At 37.6% G+C, this 23,879-nt stretch overlaps 1 protein-coding gene across 1 annotated transcript in view; it reads right to left on the minus strand.

Annotated features, from left to right (window-relative positions):
• Positions 1 to 23,879, minus strand: part of LOC112056966 (small G protein signaling modulator 1-like) — a 49,300-nt gene that overhangs the window by 10,198 nt on the left and 15,223 nt on the right. Inside the window, exons 4-10 of the mRNA XM_052882872.1 lie at positions 13,107 to 13,270; positions 12,919 to 13,059; positions 12,730 to 12,870; positions 5,206 to 5,425; positions 4,034 to 4,151; positions 1,839 to 1,945; positions 902 to 1,026 (exon numbers count right to left, since the gene is read on the minus strand). Of these exons, the coding sequence (XP_052738832.1) occupies positions 902 to 1,026; positions 1,839 to 1,945; positions 4,034 to 4,151; positions 5,206 to 5,425; positions 12,730 to 12,870; positions 12,919 to 13,059; positions 13,107 to 13,270 (1,016 nt within the window). The remainder of the gene's footprint in view (positions 1 to 901; positions 1,027 to 1,838; positions 1,946 to 4,033; positions 4,152 to 5,205; positions 5,426 to 12,729; positions 12,871 to 12,918; positions 13,060 to 13,106; positions 13,271 to 23,879) is intronic.

Raw genomic sequence — 23,879 nt, forward strand, 5'->3', positions numbered from 1 at the left:
AGTAAAGAGCCAGCTGATATCAATATACCTATCCAGATTTTTTTATTAAACTACTAGCGAACCCGGTCAATCTCAATTTGTTTTTTGTAGTTCCTTCCCTACATGCCAAGTCAGGGTCAATTTTTTATCGTCTATTCTATAGTGTGGGGGTATCGTTATCGGTATTTTTGTACATTACATAAGGGGTTAAAGTGCTAACATAATCTACGGAACCCTACATTGCGCGTGGCCCGACACGCTCTTGACCGATTTTTTATTATTTGGTCACCTAGTGTGGTGGTAATAGATAGATGGCATCACCAAAATAAATATATGAAGGTCCTTCAAGATCATTGATTAGTATCAGCCTTATTTAAATCTACCAATCAAAAAACAACACGCATTTTATTGATCACTTCCTATTTTACTACAATTTACAAAGTATTTTATTTGTTTAAAAAAAAAATGTTTATTTAAAAAAAAGTATATTTACAATCACATAACTAAATGGAAACACGAAGTTGGCAAATGTAATTAAAATGCTGGAGGCAGGCAGCCCTATCACATGTTTACGGAGCGCGCGGCTGTAGGTATTTATTTCAAAAATATGGCCGAGTTATTATACAGCTTGTAATATATCTACTGTGCTACGGCTCATTTGAAAACGAAAATTACACATGCATGTTTCAAACATTGATGAATTACTAAGCGGTTTCAATAAAGGATTTAACGGTCATAAAATAAATACCATTAAGAACACAACAATTAAGAAAGCAACTAATAATAATAAAATAGTAAAGGAGACAACAGTTTTAAGACAATATCTAAATTGACGTAAAAAATTGGAAACTAGGTAAGCAAAAATCACATTTAAATTAAGCACCTACAAAAAGAATATTAAATAGAATAGAATGAAACACACCTCTTGTCAATGCCTTCACTTTCAGCGTATCCATTCATTAGTTGATTGGGCGTCCATTTTATGACCAGCCCAGCAGATGTTTGGTGGAGACTTAGATAGCCAGGCATTGGCTCTTCCACGTCTTTCTACGAATTTAGGTATAAATACATTATTACCTATGGATGATTTTCAGAAATTAAATATCACGTGTCTCAAACGGTGAAGGAAAAATATCGTGAGGAAACCTGCATACCGGAGAATTTTTACAATTCTCTGCGTGTGTGAAGTCTGCCAATCCGCATTGGGCCAGCGTGGTGGACTATTGGCCTAACCCCTTTCATTTTCAGAGGAGACTCGAGCTCAGCACTGAACCGAATATGGTTTGATAATGATGATGAATTTGATGATATACATGACATCTTGTGGTGACACGAGCACCACAAGATGTCATGAAATAGACACTACATTATTATATTTGGGCAAATCACAGGATCTTGCACCTAACACGCTAAATACTTAAAATCCCGCTGGATGTCTCACGACAGATTGCTAGAATAATGAGAGACTAAAAAAAAGGAATATATGTCGGTGAGTGAGTTATTTAATCGGTTAGCAAAATCTACGTTAATTATTACAATAATATTAGAATCAGGTTTCATGTAATTGGGTTTTAGTTATTTACTGTTTAAATAAATAAGACTGTGAAAGATTGATTTGATGTGCAGATGCACTGCGTCCAATATGGAGGGTGATCGGTACGTTTATCAGAGTGGGGCAGTGTTACTTTGTGTATATGCCATCCTTGACACGTAAAGCTTAGAACCTGCTCTTAGACTACGGCTTCTCCGTTATCAGAAGTAGTATTTAGTATGCCCCGCCGACATATATATAAAATTGCGTTCTTAACTTAGGTTAAACTTGAAAGGTATTAAAAAAAGAAATCATAATTTCCACTTACTGGTTGAACGCGTACATTATTTTTTCCATACAAAAGCGTCGCTCTAGAGTTTTGGTGTAAGCTTTCAACGTAATCTTTGGCACTGGATGCTGCTGCATTACCCGAACCTACAAATTCGAAAATAGTCTTAAACTCAGTTGTTTAAAATTAAATGAATTATAATTTAAAAAAACAAAATCATAATAGCAAAACATACGCTGCTCGTAAACCTATTTAAATAAACTAACTGACCTGGCAAACGTTACATAATACAAAAATATTATAATAATATTGAGCCGTGATAGCCCAGTGGATATGACCTCAGCCTCCGATACCGGAGGGTGTTCGAATCCGGTCCGAGGCATGCAAAAAAAAAATATATATCACGTGTCTCAAACGGTGAAGGAAAGCCATCGCGAGGAAACCTTTTTTGAAGAATTTTCTTAATTCTCTAGATGTGTGAAGTCTGCGAATCCGCATTTGGTCTGCATGTTGGAGTAACACCTAACCCCCTCATACTGAGAGGAGACTCGTGCTCAACACTGAGACAAATATGGATTGTTATTGACTGTTGATGAAAATATATAATAAAAATAATCTTTTTAACATAAAAATGGTACTGGCTTCAAAGACGTATTTCAGTTATTTTGCTTTTTACACAAAATTACTCAACCGATTTTTAAGAAAACGAAATAGGATCAATCTGGAAGTATACCTACTTTTTCAAACAAAAAAATAATTTTCAAAATCGGTTAATAAATGACGAAGTTATGAGGTAATAAACATTAAAAAAACATACGGGTCGAAGTGAGAACCTCCTCCTTTTCTTGAAGTCGGTTAAAAAGTAAAACTTTCGATTTCACAATTAATTAATCTGATGTTGACAGTAAAATAATTAAAAAGCAATGTTAGGTAAACCCTCCATCGGATAGATAAGCTAATTAGCAAATACGCTTAGGAAACAGAAACATAGACCAAACTCTGTTACAATAACTCGGAACAAACTGAGAACAAAGTAGCTAGAAGGTTTGCCAACTCAATTACGTGAATTACACGTCGAGTAACGAAAAGTTGTTTCATCTGAATGGAATTTCTCCTAATGAATCTCTTACAAGCTTAGGTCCAAGTTAGATTATGAGAAAACTTATTTTCATTAGTTTATTATACTAATATTATAAAGAGGATCTCCTCATTTCTGATAGCTCGCTCCATCGCCCACTGAGTGACTTTCAGCCGTCGAACCAAAGTCACTGACATAGCTCAACGAGTCGCGAAGCTGAAGTGGCAATGAACAGGGCAAATACGAAGAGCCGATGTACGTTGGGGTCCCAAGGTGCTGGAATGGCGACCGCGCACCGGAAAGCGCAGTGTTGGACCGAGGATATCAAGCTGGTTGCAAAGAGCCGCTGGATGCTGGCGGCTCGAGGCTGTTGTGCTTGGAAGTCAATGCAAATGGCCTATGTCCAGCAGTGGACGTCTATCGGCTGATGATGATGATAATGATATAGGTAAAGTTTGTAAGTTTGCGGGGGGTAATCTGTGGATCTACTGAGCCAATTCTCAAAAGTATTTATGCGGGTGAAACCGCAGGGCGTCTGCTAGATTTTTATAAAAAAAAGATGAACGGGTTTTCAAACGGCTTGCACCAATATTATAAGTAAATCATGAGGAATATTTATATATAGGGATATCTGTCAAAAGGGAGCCCTGATAGCCCAGTGGATATACCTCTGCCTTTAATTGCGAAGGGCATAGATTCTAATTCGGTCCAAGGCATGCATATCCAACTTTTCAGTCGTGTGCATTTTAAGAAATTAAATATCGCGTGTCTCAAACGGTGAAGGAAAAACATCGTGAGAAAACCTGCATACCTGAGAATTTTCTTATTTTCTACGTGTGTGAAGTCTGCCAATTCTCATTGGGCCAACGAGGTAGACTATTGGCGTAACCCCTCTCATTCCGAGAGGAGATTCGTGATCAGTAGTGAGCTGAATATGGGTTGATAGTAATGAATGATATGTCAAGATTTTGTATAAATTGGTTGAATTATGACGATAAATGAAAGTGTTGAAAATAGTCAACCCTTGGTGAGATAGTGGGATCCGCTTTTATAGAAAGGTTACACGCGGGTGAATTCGCAGGAGTCTACTAGTTTCCATATAAATACATCATAAACTGAAATAAAACTTAAATATGACAGTTTCCTGTTTTTTTACCTGTTTGAACTGTTCCGCCATCATCAGACGAAGCGTTAAGACTTCTCCGAAAATTAAGAATCGGTCGTCGAACTGACGGCGGCGTTGTCGTACCAGCAGACATTCTGTGCCTCTGAACCTGTCAAAGTACTAATTGTTGTAACAACGATCTTGAAAAAACAAACATACACTCGTATAGTATTAGGTATATTTGTAATTTGGTACTTCATTTGGTAACTCCTGAAACTTCCATTATAAATGTTAGGATGTGGTATAATTGTAAATACATTTAATAATAAATAAGATAATTAAAAAATTAAAAAAACTCGACTGCATACAATATATAAACTGAAAAGAAAAAAAAAAACAAGCCCAGTCTAGAATTGTTGAAAGCAATTAAAAAACAGTCTGGCCCTATTAAATATGCAGACTAAAATCAATCTTTAATATAATATTGGTTGTAATGCAGTCAAAAATCAATCTATCTATAATATTTTATTGGTTGATGATATCTTAATTATGTACTTAAATCTATTCAGAGGTTTGGAAGATATAAAGTAATAAAGAATATTACATAGTTACATACATACATACAAGATACGCGCGTAAAATATAACCCTTCTTGCATCGGGTAATAAAAAATACTAAGTAAGTAAGTATTTTATTTTTAAAAATGATGTTAAATAATAAAATAATCCCAAAACTTTCCAACATAAAAAGTTAGGAAACTTTACCCTAAATTGGTAAACAAAATGTTTCTATTTTAGATCAAAGTAGAAAAGGACAAAGCGTAAAGAAAAAGTTTATACTTTGTAACGGCTTACGTTAAGTTTTTAATTAATGATGTAACTTTCACGATAATCTTTCTTAATTTTTTATTCAATGTCAAGTTAACCCTTGACTGTTATATCACCTGTTAAGTGAAGAAGCAGTCTAAGATGGTAGCTTGGCAACTTCATTCATAACACTCTCGACGTTGCGCGCGGGGGGGCGTGTAGAAATGAAATGAAAATCCCATGAATGATGCACGTCACTTCCCCGAACGCACTATATCACACCCGCATAGTCTTTCCACCCGACGCCCGCATATCATGGGAGTGTTATCAACGAACTTGCCAGACTATAGCTTGGCTTTAACTAAAAAGTTAATTCTACCCATACCACCTTATACGTCCTTTATCTAATCAACTTACTAGCTCATCCGCTGGGGGATCCGTCCAGAAGCAAGCTGGTGCCTTTGCCTTGGAGTACTCCAAGGCGCAAGGGCCAACTAGCAAAGAGCTGAGTATGCTGCCGTAATCAGGATCAGCAACCAGTGCGTCTCTCTCGTAATACCGCGTTGCGTTGTTGACCAGATGCTCTATGATCTTGGCGAGTTGACGCTCGAAAAGGGCTATCCTTATCCAGAGGTATCTAATGAACAGAAACGAAGAACTTTTAAAAGTTTTTTTTAATGCTCATAAAGTGTAGATGTATATTGGTCGTTGGGTTGCTGGAACAACCCCGCGTTGGAAAGCGCAGCGTTGATCGACCCCCCACTCTACCGGTGGACATAAGATATCAAGCCCCTGAATGCAGATAGCTCAAAGCCGTTGTTTGAAGGCCTATGCTTAGCAGTGGACGTCCATTGGCTGATAATGATGGTGATGATAATGAGACGTACATTTGCATCATCTGAATTTGATTTTGATTTTAGAAAATGCATTTAGATGATGCCATCTAGGCCAATGGCGATAACGTTAGAGGAACAAAAGATTTGAACTTTCGAAGCTACGCTTATTTTTAGTAATAAATACATCGATCTTCTATTCAAAAGTGGATGCACAATCAGCAGCCAAAAAACGTCCGCACTCAACAAGTGCCAATCACAACTTCTTGGCACTCCATTCAAGGAGTCGCATTTGCAAATTCAACCTTAAACTCAATCCTTATGGTTGTATTTGCTCTGAATTTGGGATTTTATTGAATGTTGGACTTTGTGATGTTATATTTAAAGTCCTTTAGGTATAATTTTCTTTACCAAAAATTCTAAAACTGTCAAAGCATAATTGGCCAGTTTTAAGTAGCGTTTTCTACATGATTGTGCGTCCTTTGATTATAATATCAATGAGGTCAATGACAAAATGCCAATTAGGGACATATACAATTATTATTTTCTTCACTGACCTTACATTTCTGGACCAAATAAAAACACCAATGAAAAGTAATTCTCATTATTGTGTTCATTTACGATCAGTCATAAACTGACAATAAAGAGGAACAGGCAAGCAAAGTTATATCTTTTACGATGTCGAAAAAGCGACTTTACGATACGAACATAAGATTCGTAATAACGATATTGCAGGTCTCTTGGGCATGAAACAATCTCGTAAAGGCGAAGCGTTAACGGACGAGTTTTAGTAGGAAAAGTTAAAACTCACTTTCATTATTATTTATCTCACATCAAGATCTGTTGAGAGAGCCTCGCTGAGCAGATCTTAATTGAAGATCTGTGATAATAGATTTTAATTGGGAGATAATGGATAAATTTGTTAAATCTTTTGTAAGTTTATAGAACGAGACCGATAGACAGACCACATGTTTTGAAGGTCGAAAGTTTTTCAGCCTTGCATTTTAGACCGTGGTGACTTTGGAAGGTTGCTGGTTTCAAGGATCGAGACCCTCAATTATCCAAGTATAAAACGTAATTTTTTGATGTTTTTAATACAATATATTTGGGATTTCATGTATCTACGCGCCCGATCGACACGACGCTAGATAACCTCTTAGTCCATTAGTCCTGTCTCTCAGTCCAATAATATCAATGTAAACAAGTAGACTGGTTAACTGATGTATTAACAAAATCTATAATATATATACGAACGAAAAAATCCATCCAACTTATACGCCCCAACCGCTCGCAACTTCGTTTGCGATCTAGCCCTCGAGCTAGATTCTACTGCTTACGGATTGAGCGGCGTTACGCCCTTCATCATCATCATCATCATCATGTCAGCCGATGGACGTCCACTGCAGGACATAGGCCTTTTGTAGGGACTTCCAAACATTACGATGCTGACCCACCTGCATCAAGCGAATCCTTGCGACTCGCTTGATATCAACAGTCCACCTGGTGGGGGGTCGGCCAGCACTGCGCTTACTAGTGCGGTGTCGCCATTCCAGCACTTTGGGACCCCAACGTCCATCGGCTCTTTGAACTATGTGACCCGCCCTTAGTAGAGCGTAATATGCATTAAGTTTGTAGGACGCTCCTGGGGTTAATATGGGGGTATGGGAAGAAAGAAATCAGTCCTGATACCGTGGTTGACATGCATGTCAATGTGACGTAATAAAACAGGAACCACGTCTTAAGCCGACGAAGAATCGCCAGCGTCCAGCGGCACCTGGCAACCAACTTGATGTCGTAAGTCCATAGACCAACACTGTGACCAAATGTGAATTCATTCCTAAAAATTCTAGCGACACGAATCGATCTTTCCCCAAAAAAGCGGTCTCATGTCAGTTTCATCACTGTTTTGTGTAGCAGTAGTTATAAATTAAATTAAGGTAAAATCCAACGTTGTCACCAAACTAAAGGTACGCGATGCGGTTGTTTTAATTAAACTGTCGCTACGCTACCAAATTGTTTTCCAAACTTCTAATTGGGTTTCACATTTTGCTATGACAACAAAAGGAAACCTGTTTTCAGTTTTTCCTATGCTGTAGTAACTATGTGTGATAACTTTTTACGTGTAATTAAAACTTTTACCAACCCGTTTGATGTTAAATTTTCCTCTTGCCTGGAAGAGGCCGCTCAGCCGCTTTATAGCAATAATACCTTGGCGCGCTATTGATAGATTAAACTCATCTTCTAAGTCAGCCACTTATGATCAAGAAAGCTCACATGCCTGCCACGCTAACAGCTTGACTTATCACAAAGAGTTCGATCCCTGCCAGCTGAATTATTGTCGTACCTACTCCTATTATCTGACTATTTAGAGGGTTAGGAGAATATTGGCCATATTAAAACATGTACCAATATTAAAAAAAAAAACTCTCTGAATGACTTAATCCTATTTAGGTACCTACCTACTTGGGCTAGTATGAGCGCGATCGTTAATTGAGTAAACCACTACATCATTTATTTCAAAGAATTTTCTCTTATAAAGGGTTATACATTACCTACATATTATCCAATAATATGTGTACTTATAATGGATCGAAAGACGTTATACGTTCGGAAAATAATATGTCGACGATAAAACATATCGGTTTATACGAAAGAACGATAGAAATGTAATAAAAATATTGCGATGAAAGATTCTGAAAAATACGCTAATAGTTTTCCCTCACAGCAATTTCCTTTCAAAACAAAAAACAGATGAATAAAATTTATGAAATCGTTCTCAAATATAGCGTGACCAGGGTTTTTTCAGGGCTGCCCAGGGAAATTTTGGTTTTAACATTATTGTACGTTTCTTCTCCCCGTAAGGAAACTTTCTTGTGCCATAACGAAAGTATATTTCATACTTTCGTTATGGCACAAGAAAGTTGAGAAACCCATTTGGCATTTAAATTTATACATTTTCAGTTTTCCAACATTATCTCCTGCGAGAAATTTAAAGAAATGTGGTTTTATTATTGTGTTCGGTGCGTAAACAAATAAACCCATACATAATAATAAAGATGTAGTTTGATTTTTTTTTATAAGTTTTTAATAGTGTTTTGTATATTTTATGTATAAAATTGTTAAAAATTAAAAAAAAAAGAGGAAAAATAAATAAATGAGAGACAAAAAGTAAGATGTAATATCTGGATCTCCTGTATCTATGTAATATCTTGATATACTGAACAGATTGTTAAAAATCCTTTTACCACTAGAAAGCCACGCTATTTGTGAATGTCATAGGCTATATTTTATCCTCTTACTCCTACGGGAACGGGAACTACGCGGGTGAAACCGTCGGCTAATCCTATCCCACTAATATTATAAACGCGAAAGTTTGTATGGATGTTTGGACGTATGTTTGGATGTTTGTTACTCTATAACGCCGCTACTACTGAAGCGATTTAGCTGAAATTTGGCATGAAAATAGATTTTTACTTTTTATCCCGAAAAAATCCATGGTTTCCCGAGATTGGCGAAAACTGATGATCTTGATGATATGAATGTTTGTTACTCTTTCACGCCTCAACTACTGAACCGAATTTGCTGAAATTTGGTATTAAGATATATTATAGCCTGGATTAACACATAAACTACTTTTAATCCCGGAAAAATTCATGGTTCCCGAATGATTTGTGAAAAACTAAATTCCACGCGGACGAAGTCGCGGGCGTCCGCTAGTCAATAATAAATTTGGTGATAAATAAATCATTCACAAGATCATATTATTTATTACCAGCACTCTATTTGCCGTCCCAGACATAATTACGTCAGAGCTAATAAAAATTACGTGGAATGTCCCCTCGCCTCCTTACGCCCTTCACCTAACTACATTATAAATGTCCTCGTATTTATAATCCTCTCGCAACCTGTTTACTTTGGCGACCCTTTTGTCTCGTCTCGCTAACGACAGACGCTCTCACATTGATAATATAGAGCTAGAGCCTGCTACAATCAGAACTTCGTCATTTCATAACAGTTGAATGAAAAAAACCTCAGAAAGGTATGCCAACCATATATTTTGGGTCACATTGGCACAGGGAGGAAGCATAACAGGTTTAATTTGGCGACCTTTTCGTTTTGTCTCGCTAACGACAGACTCACTCTCATATTGATAATGTAGTCTATTGCGGTCAGAACTTCGTCATTTCATAACAGTTGGATGTTTGTCCACGCTTGCATGCTTCTATCACAGAAAGGTATCTTATCCATATATTTTGTTTTCTCCCAGTGGCACAAGGAGGCAGCATAACAGGTTTAATTTGGCGACCTTTTCGTCTTGTCTCGTTAACGACAGACTCACTCTCATATTGATAATGTAGAGCCAGAGCCTGTTACGGTCAGAACTTCGTCATTTCATAACAAGTGAATATTTGTCGACTCAAGCTCCTTCCTCAGAAAGGTATGCCAACCATATATTTTAGGTCATAGTGGTACAGGGAGGCAGCATAACATGTTTAATATTATATTATTGATAATGAGCTAGACAGTCCCGTCGTGACCACGATCCAATCAACTGGGTCGAAATATCGACATTAAAAATCTCGTCGTTTTATCGTGGTATGTACCCGTTTGAATAATATTCATAATGAACAACCACGAAATAAGTTTAAAATCATTAATGAGCCTATTACGGTCAGATCTTCGTCATTTCCTAAAAATTGAATGTTTATTACCACTCTACCACAGAAAGGTTTGCCAACCATAGAATTTGAGTCATAGTAGCAGGTACCTAACAAAGATTCAAACCGTGACCTCACTACAATGTAGCAAGGCTGTCAAATTGCGAGGGGTCTTGGTCCGTAGGTGCCTTCGATCCGTAATGCCGTGAGCCATGTAAAATATATGAATAATCTAACCATGTATGTACATGAAAATAAAAAAAAATAATAAAAAAATAAAACGGATTCCGTTAAGGAGTTCCCTTAACTGTCCCTCTTCTCTTATCACCAGACCGCTAATGACAGTCACAACCCATGTGGACGTAAAATTCTCATCGATACAAATTAATTAAGTCCAAACACAAGGTAACTGCTGTAAATCGATGAGGAGTTCCCTCGCCTGTGCTTCGGCTCCATCATCAGATTGACACCAGACCTTTATTGAATTATAGTGCATTAAAATAATTAATGAAAACATTAACAAACGCACTAGTTATCCCTATAATATTCGAAAGTTCCCCTCGATTTCTCCAGGATCCCATCATCAGATCCTGACACGATTACTATGGGAACAACTGCAGAGCATACCCTCTCAAACTAAAAAATAACTTTTAAAATCGGGTCTTCGAGTAATCGGTGAACATACATAAAAAAATCCGATGAATTGATAACCTCCTCCTTTTTTGAAGTCGGTTAAAAAATAATGTGATATTTTTCTGGCCATGAATTTGCCATAGGCCTAGGGGTAGGTTAACATTTCGCCAGAATAAAATACATTCTACTTGCCCTATTTAACTTTTGAAACTTTGTTCTTCTTTACGTGCAGAAGCTGACATAGCTTTTATAAAAGGATGAAGGTGTGGCCGTCACAAGCTTTTAGACAAATACAATATAGGTAAGCTATGTATTCGTACCCACGTCAGGTTCGTCCTAAGCCTGAAGGCTAACCGCAGACATTTACAATTTACATGTTACGTCATGTAAAATATAGAGGATCCTAATAAATGTAGCTCGTAGGTACATCTGAACATGACATACATATAGCCGCTTTAGTCACGTCGATCGATTCACTTTCTACAATCGCTAACGCTTCGAAAATTAAACCTAAAGGACTGTCATACTCAACATTTCACAGCCCGACCGAAGATTCGAACCGAGGATATCGTGATCCGAAGCCATAACAAACAAATCAATGAACCCACGAGAATGTGACTTGTCAGACCGGCTACATATCATATCATTAGCCGTATTCGTTTTCCTAATGCGTTATTTCGATTTGGAATTCCGTGACTCTACCGCAGACTTTACGTGTATTCTCATTCTGAATGTATATTATCGCAAGGGCTCGCAATCTTTACAATGAGGAATTTCTTCCGTTCGGAAACAACGTAGGTACGTGTGTTTTATATTGATTACATGCATTCGGTTTTCCGAACACGGAAAACGGATTCGAATAAAAACGAATGTATACGTTTCGTAAAAAAAATTTCGTAGCACTTTTACGTTTATATAGCGTAGCGAGGCGAGCACTTCTTAGATTTCAAAATACACTGCCTACCCTGAAGACTTAACACAATTTTTTATCGGAGAATGATTTTCTTTGAGTACAAGTACGAGTACAAGTCTGCACAATTTATAAGAGTAATGCCTAGCCTAGTTAAAAACGTCGTGCAGTTTGTGCAGTTCGTGGCACATATACTTGACAGGTAAGATGATAGCTCACAGACCTTCAGTTCTAACTGCACAGTTTTAACAATACAGTTGTCATCATTATTATTAACCTATATTCGGCTCACTGCTGAGCTCGAGTCTACTCTCAGAATGAGAGGGGTAAGACCAATAGTTTACCACGCTGGCCCAATGCGTAAATGCTGGTATGCAGGTTTCCTCAGGGTGTTTTTCCTTCACCGTTTGAGACACGTGATGTTTAATTTCTTAAAGTGCACATAACTGAAAAGTACAGTTGTATCTACTCGATATTTCGAAAATCAAAATCATTAGAAAAAACTGTACAGTTAAAACTGACGGACACTACACACGTTCAGTTAAAACTGCACGTCTGTAGCACGGTTAAGATCTTTCTGTCAACAATATATTTAATTAAAGGACGGTAGCGGTCTCCTCGGCGCACGAAGTCATTGAAATTAATTTCCGCTGCTCAACTCAAAACCAACACAATTTCCCTAATCAATTTTCCACAAGAAATACAATCCGAAAGATAACATTATGATAGAACCTTTTTCACTTTTATAGTTTTTTATTTAATTTAAAATATACACTGGAGACTTAAAGGATATGATCGTGATTAGCTGGCGTTATAGTGATCTTTACAGATTAAAACATACAGATTAAACTCTTGTGGCCCTGTAGTATGCCATACAATCCTCCATGATGGATGGAGCTCCGCTCACTTGGTCCACGGTAGAGACTGCGCCAGTAGGGACCCGGAGCCCCTCTTGCTCAGCGGCGGGCGAGGAGCCGACGGCCGCCTCTCTACACCGGACGCGGACCGCGTAGCCGGCGTGCTTTCCACTGCCAGCATTCTTGTGGCTCTGTAGTGTGCCACACAATCGTCCATGATGGATGGGGACTCCACTTACTTAGACTGCGGTGGAGACTGCGCCAGTAGAGACCCGGAGCCCCTCTTGTACAGCGGCGGGCGAGGAGCCGATCGCGGGCTCTCTACATCGGACGCGGACGACGTAGCCTGCGTGCCTTCCGCCGCCAGCACTCTTGTAACCCTGTAGTGTGTCACACAATCCTCCATGATAGATGGAGTTCCACTTACTTGGACTGCGGTGGAGACTGCGCCAGTAGAGAACCGGAGCCCCTCTTGCACAGCGGCGGGCGAGGAGCCGACGGCCGCCTCTCTACTCCGGACGCAGACCGCGTAGCTGGCGTGCCTTCCGCCGCCAGCACTCTCGCTGACACCAACGCCGCCTCAGGACAATGCTGCGGGAGAACAATTACTTTTACTTAAAGAATACTTATAAAAGTACCCAGTAATAGAGCGAAAGTTTCGAATTGTATTATAATAAGAAATATTTAATTTACAAAAAATATTTACTAAATTCAAAAAATTCAAAATTCAAAATTCATTTATTTCAAGTAGGCTCAGTTTACAAGCACTTTTGATAGGTCAGTTGACTATTTAGTCTAGTAGAGAATACGCTCTGAAGCTTATTTTAACTATTTTTCCACAAGTAGAAAGATTCACTATCAGCGAATAATATTATATATAGGATAGGTATTATTTTGTACATACTTGTATTCTTACGGGAACGGGAACTACGAGTAGGTACGTACGTGGATGTAACCGCGACTTAACAACTATGGGTATGTAAATATATTACAAACCTTCAGTCTTTAAGTATAAAGCGTTGGTTAGTTAAGCTATATTTGTTATAGAAAAAGTCTTCTTGTATTATCCCGAAGATAATACAAGAAGACTTTTTCTATAACAAATATAGCTTAACTAGATAAGTTTTGTGGCTTTGAGCTCTAGTCTATACCATTGACTATTGATAGCTTCTTCTATTTGTACGTAAACATGTATTAAAAACTTGGCATAAATATACAGCTAACTTACAAGATCTCCAAAAAGTTAATAGTTTCCACGAAATAAAAACACTAGGGGACGCCCGCGACTTCGTATTATAAGTATAGATCCTAGATGGCGCTGTCGTCAGTTATGACACGCTAACGTTTGTGGTTACAAGTGGTATAAGTAAAATCTCAAATTGCGAATAATTGTATACAATTCGACCAGATTTATTATAGGTATAGATATAATTTAATGTTAGTAAACTTTTATCATTTAAACGTTACCCAACTCGAAAGCTACATAGTATCGCACCTAAGCTTGAAAATTTTAATCCTTGAGAGTTACCTTTAAATTCAATAAATATTTATGAAAGGCAGAGGATTACCTACCTGGCTGTACGTCAGTTTGAGGTTTAATAAACCTAAGGCTACGTACACACTGTTAGCTGTCACTCTTCTTTAATAGAGCATCACCAAAAGGCAATAATGTAAAATATAACTTGGCAACTCCGTTCGTAACACTTCCGATGGTCCGCGCGGGCCGGGGGGCGTGTAGCGATGAACGAGAAACCCACGACAGATGCACCTCACTTCCCCGCACGCACGATTTCACACCCACGCAGTCCATTCCTCCGCTAGATATTAACGATTCATCCCAATCGTAGTACTACTAGGGACAAAGAATGGATTTGAAACTGTTGGATATACTCCGACAAAATCACATGCATAGGCGTATGTAGCGAGGGGGCCGGGTGGGCCGTGCCCACCCTAGAATGGACCAGTGCCCAAACTAGAATTCCTATAGGCTACCTATTTAAAATTATGTGATGGACGTCAAAAACACACTAATATTAAAAAGGCGAAAGTTTGTGTGTAAGTGTGAAAGTGTGTAAGTATGTTTGTTCCTCTTTTACGCAGCTGTTACGTAAGCGATTTGGATGAAATTTGGAATGGAAATAGATTTTACTCTGGATTAACACATTGCCTACTTTTCATCCCGGAAAAATCTATGGTTCCCGCGGGATTTGAGGAAAATTAAATTCCACGCGGACGAAGTCGCGGGCGTCTTAAATATACAAAAAAAATCAATATAATCAATAGACCCGTTTCCGAGGCCAGCGTCCACAAACATTGTAAACGAGCTATATTGAGTGTTGACTCTCAGCGGTATGTCAGGGGCCAGGCCCATCCTAGGAAATAATCCTAGATACGCCAATGATCACATGAGTTAACCGTCTATTTATTTTATCGTACACACAATAACTAATGATTATTCGACGATGGATCCAATTAAAATTCACCAGAAGGTATTAAGATTTGAGTGTTTCCTGGTTTCATTTTCTCGGCAAAGCGGTAAGTGCGCAAAATCCTATTACGTAATGCAATCAAGGCGAGTGGACGATTTTAAATCACAAATGGATCTCAATAAAACGCTTCCACCCTCAACTTCTCACAAAACCTTTTAAGCCGTATTTGTCGGGCTTCAGCGACGGTATTAAAAAAGAACTGTGAAAAATTAAGTTTTCAATCGCTGTATTTCGGTCTGAAGGGTGAAGGGTTGCCTGTGAAATACAGAAACATGAGGCTTAACAGCCTTAAGCCTAGCCAAACTCACCCTATTAACCTACCGCAAAGGTAGCCTTCCGTTTTTGGCGACCGTGACGCGCGACCGCGACCTGCGAACGCGCGACTCACTAGTATGAATTTATGTGGAGCATTAAACTAAACCGTGATAGCCTCCGCCTCCGATTCCGGAGGGTGTGGGTTCGAATCCGGTCCGGAGCATGCACCTCCAACTTTTCAGTTGTGTTCATTTTAAGAAATTAAATATCAAACGGTGAAGGAAAACATCGTGAGGAAACCTGCATACCAGAGAATTTTCTTAATTCTCTGCGTGTGTGAAGTCTGCCAATCCGCATTGGGCCAGCTTGGTGCACTAAGGCCTAACCCCTCTCATTCTGAGAGGAGACTCGAACTCAGCATTGAGCCAAATATGGGTTGATAACGAACTAAGCTAAGCTCTAGACCGCGACGCGCGACCACTTTTGTTTAGTGCTCCATAATTTATACTAAGCAGTGGTTCGTGCGACCGTCGTGGTCGCAGGTCGCGGTCGCCAAGAACGGAAGGCTACCTTTGCTACGACAGAATAGAAAACCCAAACCCTGATTTGAGGTTGAATTTTAAAATTTCTGATATCACATTATGTTTTGTAATCTTTTTCATGATTTATGCACCTTAATACCTATATATAAAAGGTCATTCATCATGAAATCTCGAAAACAGCTTGAAATGCAAACCTGAAATTTGGCAGGGAGGTGCTTTATAGTTAGTAGTTATACACTAAGAACGAATTTTTCGATAGGGCCGTATAAGAAGTCTAAGGGTGGACGAAGTCGCGGGCGTCCGCTGCTAGTCTTTCAATAATAATTGAGGTTTCATCGCGTAATTCCCGTTTCCGTGGCTAATCTACTACCAATACTAGCATAGCATAGCTTACTTGGTGGAGATGTTGATGTGTAATGGAGAAAGAATTCTTTAAATCGGTCGAGTAAGCCGAGCCGAGGCTAGTTTTTAAGTTAAATACTAACAATTTATTTAAGTTTAGATAACATGTCATTACTTATGTAAATATACTTAGAATCACCACATATAGGTACTACATAGCCGCTATGAATATTATTTATTTAAACGGGTACATACCACGATAGAACGACGAGATTTTTAATGTCGATAATTCGACCCAGTTGCATATACAAATATCGACATTAAAAATCTCGTCGTTTTATTAATATTCATAATGAACAGCCACGAAATAAGTTTAAAATCATTAGTACATAGCCGCTAAATATCAAACTCCAAACAAACCGCCAAGCTATTATCAGTTATCACGAATGTGTTGGGATAACCATAAAATAGATAGGAAATTTCTATACAAAGGCTATGTCACTCCAACGTCACTCGTGGGATTTGAATATAATCTTCTGAGATAATTGGATTCAGCTCGTGTTTATTTGTCACCCGAGCTTTGCTTGAACATTGGTAGGAGTAAATATGTAACACTTGCGGACGTCCGCAACTTTGTTCGCCCTTAGACCTCCTTAACTCCACCGTTGCCGGTCCCAAGCCCGAATGTAAAAGGAGGAGGGTTGGTCAGGAGGGATACCTACCGTAAAAGGTCAACGCCGAGTCTGAGGCGGCGGCAAATAACCCGACAACACCATGGCCACCTAACGTCCACAGTACAACTAACGACAACAGTAACCAGTGACCGAGAGATCTAAATCACCTCTAAAAGACTGATCCGGAAGGACGAGGGAATCCACTGCGAGTTTTTTCCCAAGAAAACCACCCCATTAATGAACAGAAAAGAATGAAAGTATATGGATGGAGGTGGTCACGACCCTCAATATAAGGAACACGACTGAAGGACTGACTATAAACTTCCTCTCTACCTTTTAACTTTGTACGTCAGGCGGTTATTGAGATTTCGTGATAAGTGACCTTTCCATATATTTAGATAACATCCCAAGCCAAGCGACGCCATTAGACGTCAAAATAGTGTCGCTAATTTTCATAACGACAAATGAAATCAATAAATTAACCAAAAGCCCAAACAACTAAACTAAATAACTAAAGAAAATATTGAATTTACCTATACGTTTATACGATATTTAACCTAAACCACCGTACGAGCTAAATAATTAATCCGATTTTCACAAGTGGTGTAACGAATTTTCTCTGGATAGTTAAAATATTAAATCCTCTGTCAAAAACGACGCTATTGCATAAAGCCAGATAGCGGAAAATCTACCGAGATTCAGCAAAAGTTCCCTAACGATTGGAAAGTTTCAAAATCAGACAGCCTTTGCCAAACTCATAACTCCGTCTAATCGACAGATAGCGAGTTCAAGGTTGAAATTGAAATAAATTTAATATCAAGAAAGTGGTCCCTTTTCATCTGAAAAGTTTGAGATTTAACGCGATCAAAGATGGTTGCTAGCTTAATATCATTTTAATTTCTTTTGAACGGTAATTTTCTTTCAACTTTAATTATCATCATCATCATCATCATCATCATCATCATCATCATCATCATCATCGTCATCATCATCATCATCATCATCATCACAATCACCAATGTCAGTATATTTTGACGGAGCCTTGGAGGCTTTTAAAGGTAAATTAAAGAGTTTAATTTACGTCTAACCACTCGGAATGAAAATCAAAGTTTGCAAATTTCAAAATTCCACCTTTCACTACGCCCCTGGTCAGCCTATTAATTATTATACTTATAATATTTTCTGGGATTGTACAATGTTTAACCACAGTAAATAGTTTAACTGTAAATTAATTACGTAAATTACGTAGGTATACGATTGGACCTAAGTACTCGTATGATTTACTTTTCGTACCATTTTAAGATCGCTTATTCAAAAGATTTTAATTTAGATCACACTAATATTATAAAGGCGAAAGTTTGTGTGTAAGTGTGTAAGTATGTTTGTTCCTCTTTTACGCTGCGGCTACTGAAGCGATTTGGCTGAAATTTGGAATGGAAATAGATTTTACTCTGGATTAACACATAGGCTATCCTTGATCCCGGAAAAATCCATGGTTCCCGCGGGATTTGTGAAAAACTGAATTCCACGCGGACGAAATCGCGGGCGTCGGCTAGTATCCAGTAAGATCCAGTAAGCTCATTATTTACCAAGATTAATAACGTCTCTCTCAAGTACATACGAGTAGGTAGGTATGTTCGTATAAAATGAATTATTTGTTCAGCACTTGTTCAGCTGGGACGCAAACGGTTATTGAAATAGTTGCTTGAGACTTATTTGTGTGCCTCAAATTCCCCATTGACAGGGGAAGAAATGAGAAGGTCGTTCTTATTACATTTTGCTTGTATACCTATAGCCTAAGGCACTGTTGTATTGTTTAGCAGTGTAATATGGTATACGTAATTACGTATTTATTATTTGTTTGTACTTAACTTCATTGCCACATAAAATCAGTTCACTTCCATTTTTAAATATCCGAAATGTAATCATACTAAAACATAAGGAAATGAAAGGTAAATTCAATATTAAAAATGTGTGTTATCGACTACACCGGCAAAAGAATATATATAAATTGGTGCCAAATCCTAGAGTTAATACTAAAAATAATTTCATAGAAAATACAATAATAATAATAATAATAATAATAATAATAATAATCTGAGATTCTAAAATAAATTAATAACACAAATTTTGGTTAAAAATATAGGTAAGTAGGTAACTTCTTACATTCGAAAAGTCAAATTATTTGCACAAAGCAAATAACAACTTGGGAAAAAGTTAGAAATTCTTTATTACGCATGGAAACTCCTTTATACCTGTAACACAAAGTAATCTGTGACCAGAGAATACTGTCTGCCTACTTCGTTTTTAATAGGATTCTGTACCTCAAACGGAAAACCCTTTAGAAGATCAGTTTGTTGTCCTTCTGAGTTCTGTCTGTCTGTCTGTGGAAGTTGAAACTTCCCCCATTAAATAGTGAAAAAGTCAAACTTCCTAGTTTATTTAGCAAAAACACGCATTTCAACACTCTTGGAGGAATCAAAACTCATAGGGTAATTCTCGTTGACCTAGAACTGTGAGTAACGTCGTTATCGACTACAAGCATAAGAAAAAATCTACATCATATAAGTACATGTGTCTAATTGTATAATAGGGATGATGACAGTTTTTTAAATTGTATGTAAATTAAGAGTATGCTAATAGTAAAGCAATTTTGAAAAAAAAACAGGGTATCTGCAATCGTTACTTTCGGAGCTACAGGGATTTAAAGGGTCAGATTTGCGGCGCTGACGCGGATCCCTGTAAAACGCCTCATACAAAATGGCACGAACTAATGACGTCGTAGGTTGTAGTGTTGTTGAATGTAATGATCGTTAGATTTGTATGTGCGTTTAAACAAAATTACTATATCTTTGTTATTTGTGCGTTTATGTTTATAGTTTATATATTAAAAAATGTAATTTAATGTAAGGAAGCTAAAACTGTATGAATTTTCATCTAATTACGATAAAATATTTTTAATAGATTTTGAAATTTTATAATCTCATTTATATTGCAAATATCCAGACAATCTTTGCTTTTTATGTTTGAATTTGTTAACATTGACCCTATTTACCCGAATGTATCATAAAAATCAATCAATATATTCAAACCTAGTCATCATCCCCATTAAGTCTGAAAAACAGGCAAAAACTGCGCAGTACGATTCCTGAACTAGTTATAATGATTTTACGAACGAAACCCTCGGTGGGTGACTCCGACTCTCACTTGGCCGGTTTTTTTAATTAGTTCTCCCCCATCCGCTTCAGGCGTCGCGTTTCAGAGTCGTTTTGTCTTTTATAGCCGTATACTTTAACCGAAGTGCACATTAATTTTACCTGTTACACCTTGTTTCTTGTTGTTTTAATTGGTAATTGGTTAACCACAGAAAACAGATTCCGATTTCTGTGGTTACCTAACTGGTTAATGTTCTCACTGTTTAGGAACTCAATTAAAATAGGTAAGCGTTATTTTTACCAATAATAATTAGTTAAAGTTTGTGAGATTGTAGGGGGATCTACAGAACCAATTTTGAAAATTTTATTACTCTTAGAAATATAGCCACGTTATTTGTGAATGTCATGGGCTATATTTTAACCCCTATATTAAATATTTTATAGTTAGTAAATATTTTAACGGAAAATTCGCGGGTGAAACAGCGGGCATCTGTTAGTAAGTACTTAATAGAATATTGATTTATTATTAATCATCACTTTCTAGGCTTAATGTGACCTCAGTCGCGTCACCAGGTAGCTTGGGCGAGCGCAGAAACATCGCCTGTGATGATGATGGAAGGCATAAGCAGAGTAGATGGGCGGAACGACTCTCTAACGGCGTCTCCCTTGAAACTCGGACCTCAACATCACTTTCTTTCATTTACATATTTTTAATTAATTAATTACTTAAATAACAAGACGAGATTGCTCCGTGACATACTGTGAATGCGGCGGCTTAGTAGTTACGTTATTGTTGACTCAAAGAGATTGAGACAAAGCTTCGCATATATGTTTGTAATCTACAATAACTAATTAAGTTCACATAATTTGTAAGGCAAAATACAATCCAGTTTTTTCCGCGATTTTGTCAATTTAAAATGAAAAAAATTTAGAAAATCCAAATGTATACCCCTCATAAAAATCATTAGACAAAAACTAGTACGAAAATATTAACCCTCCTCCTCAAAGCCTACAATAATTTTGGATTCGCTCGATTAGCCGTTTCTTCTAATAGATGTGTGCTTCTATCAAAGCAGTGTTATAGCTTTTTAATTCTTGATTTTCAATAAGTTGTACGGAGTGAAATGAATAAAATATTTTAACAATAAAGTAATAATTAAAATAGGGGGGCAGAGGGTAGGCTCGAATTTACAATCGGCCCCTAAAAAACTTAAAAACCTAAAAAGTTACGGCACTGTGTCTAAGTGATATTAATTTTATTTTTATTAGACAAATATATTACACGTAAACATTTCACTGTGTACCTACACTTCTTCACCACGTTCCTATTATTTTTTTTATGTATATATACTTAAACAATACACATCACTATCTAGCCCCAAAGTAAGTTAATAGAATAGCTTGTGTTATGGGTACTAAGATAGTTGATATTATAATATCCATATAAATTTATATACTGCCTTTAAATACTTATATAATGTATAAAGACTGTGCGTCTTTATACAATGACACTGGAAAAAACCCATGCTCCAGACACAGATATTTTCCAGTTGTGAAAATCGAACCCACGGCCGTGGATGCAGAAAGCAGGGTCACTACTCACTGCGCCACTGTATAATTAAATTGTTTTTTTTTATAGTAGCAATTTTCCGTAACTCAGAGGCCACGTGCCAAAATTTGTAAAGGACTATATGACAATGAAAAAGAAATGAAAGAAAAATACCTGCGCGCGTATTTTAACGAGTTTGACCTTTACGACATAATTGTTAGGTACCAGGCAGATAGAGGATGACCTTTACGATGTAATTGTTCTACGGTTTGCTCGCTTGCACTTATGCATATCTTCTGCATAATTGGCTACTCTCCGGTGAGATTGGCTAACTGCCGAGGCTGAAATTCCGTCAGGAGTGCATTATTATTAGATAGGACATACGATGGGGGATCTAAGGCAATGGTAAGACTAAATATCTCACAATAATTTCGAAGGGTTCGATATTCGCCTAAACCAAAGAATAAGTATAAGACCAATAAGACTACATTCATCCCAGCACAAGCTTCGCTTAGTTGGAGGGGGAAAAGTGAAGCTGAAGAGTTTGTTTGTTTGATTGATTGATTTAACGAGCTTATCTCTGGAACTACTGGTCCGATTTGAAAAATTCTTTCATTGTTACATAGCCCATTTATCGACGAAGGATATAGGCTATATAATATCCCCGTATTCCAACGGGAACGGGAACCACGCGGGTAAAACCGCGCGGTGTCAGCTAGTTCTCTATGTGCGCTAGAAGCTCTGATTTATCAAGGCAGAGACATAATGTTTTACGACTTATTAACACAATGCCAACAGAGCGAGGTGACGTTGCTATCGATTTGTGTAACGTAGCATGCGTATGGAGTAGGTACTGTAGGTAACATCGAGAATGCTATGGAAAATTCATTTTCCTCCATGTTTCTTGTCTCAGATGATTGGTTTTATGCGGTTTGCGCAACTAATTTGATTACTAATAGCTGGGGAGTTGAAAAGGGGGGAAGTTTGGGCATACCCGAGCGCGTCAGACTTCATGCTGTTGAGTACTTCTACCAAGTATGAGCCCTCAATACTGGCGGGTATGCTTAAGGTTACCAATAAAAAAATACTTCAAGAATACTCAACCAACACGTCAGATAAGGGTGGCTGTAATTTATGAAAACATCTATACTTATAATAAATCTGAAGAGACGTCAATTCTATACATGAAATATATTTCCAAATTAACTATCAGCGGGTGATTAGTGACCGATACTGATGCCAAAAATGCAATCAGTAAATATTTTGTCTGTCTGTCTGTATGTTCGTTATAGAAACAAAAACTACTTGACGGATTTTAACAAATCTTGGTACAACTATTCTTCATACTGCTGGGCAGGTTACAGTATACTTTTCATCACGCTACGATCAATAGGAGCAGAGCGGTGAAGGAAAATGTTGGGAAAACGGGAGAAGTTACTCCATTTTTACAGCGATACTACTGTAAGGGCTGGATTAAAGAGGTCTAATATTTAGGGGTACTTGAAAGTTTACATCAAGTTCACGCGGACGAAGTCGCGGGTGTCCACTAGTATATAATAATAAACCTTGGCTGCGTTTGTTGTGGACTCTTCCTGGATCAAGGCGTATTTGGAACCCTCGTAACTTCAATTTTATGTTTTCGACTTTAATTACCACCATAATCACAACATAACTTGATGTTTCAGAAGTGCTTGTAAACTAAACCAATTTAAATAAATGAATTATAAATTAACATTTGAATATAATAAATAGCTCAAAGGTGTGCAGTTAGATTTTAAATCTGACGATTTGAACGTAATCAAATAAAGTGGGAGGTTAACAGAGTTGCAATAATTATGTACCTCCTTATGTATACTCTTGTATTTCTGTTCTCCAGCCACGAGCGCGATTATATACAGGATGTCCCGTAATTAATGGATAAGCAATTGAAACTCGAAGCAGTTGAACCTGATATCATCCAAAGCATAAGTAAGTATCCAAATACCCAACTTTATTCGTTTCTGAGAATTTTGTGAAAGAAAAATGTACCCAACCCAATAACCTTTTTAAACCAACCCGGTCTCGAACCATAGCTGAATAAACCTGTTGAGTTACGGAAAACAAGGCAAAACTGTTCACGTTATAGAGATAAACAGAGTTATACATATAAACGTATATAGGATTACCACGCGTCCGGATAAAACCGGATTAAGTT

This window comes from Bicyclus anynana, chromosome 8 (genome assembly GCF_947172395.1).
Source record: "Bicyclus anynana chromosome 8, ilBicAnyn1.1, whole genome shotgun sequence".
NCBI lineage: Eukaryota > Metazoa > Arthropoda > Insecta > Lepidoptera > Nymphalidae > Bicyclus > Bicyclus anynana.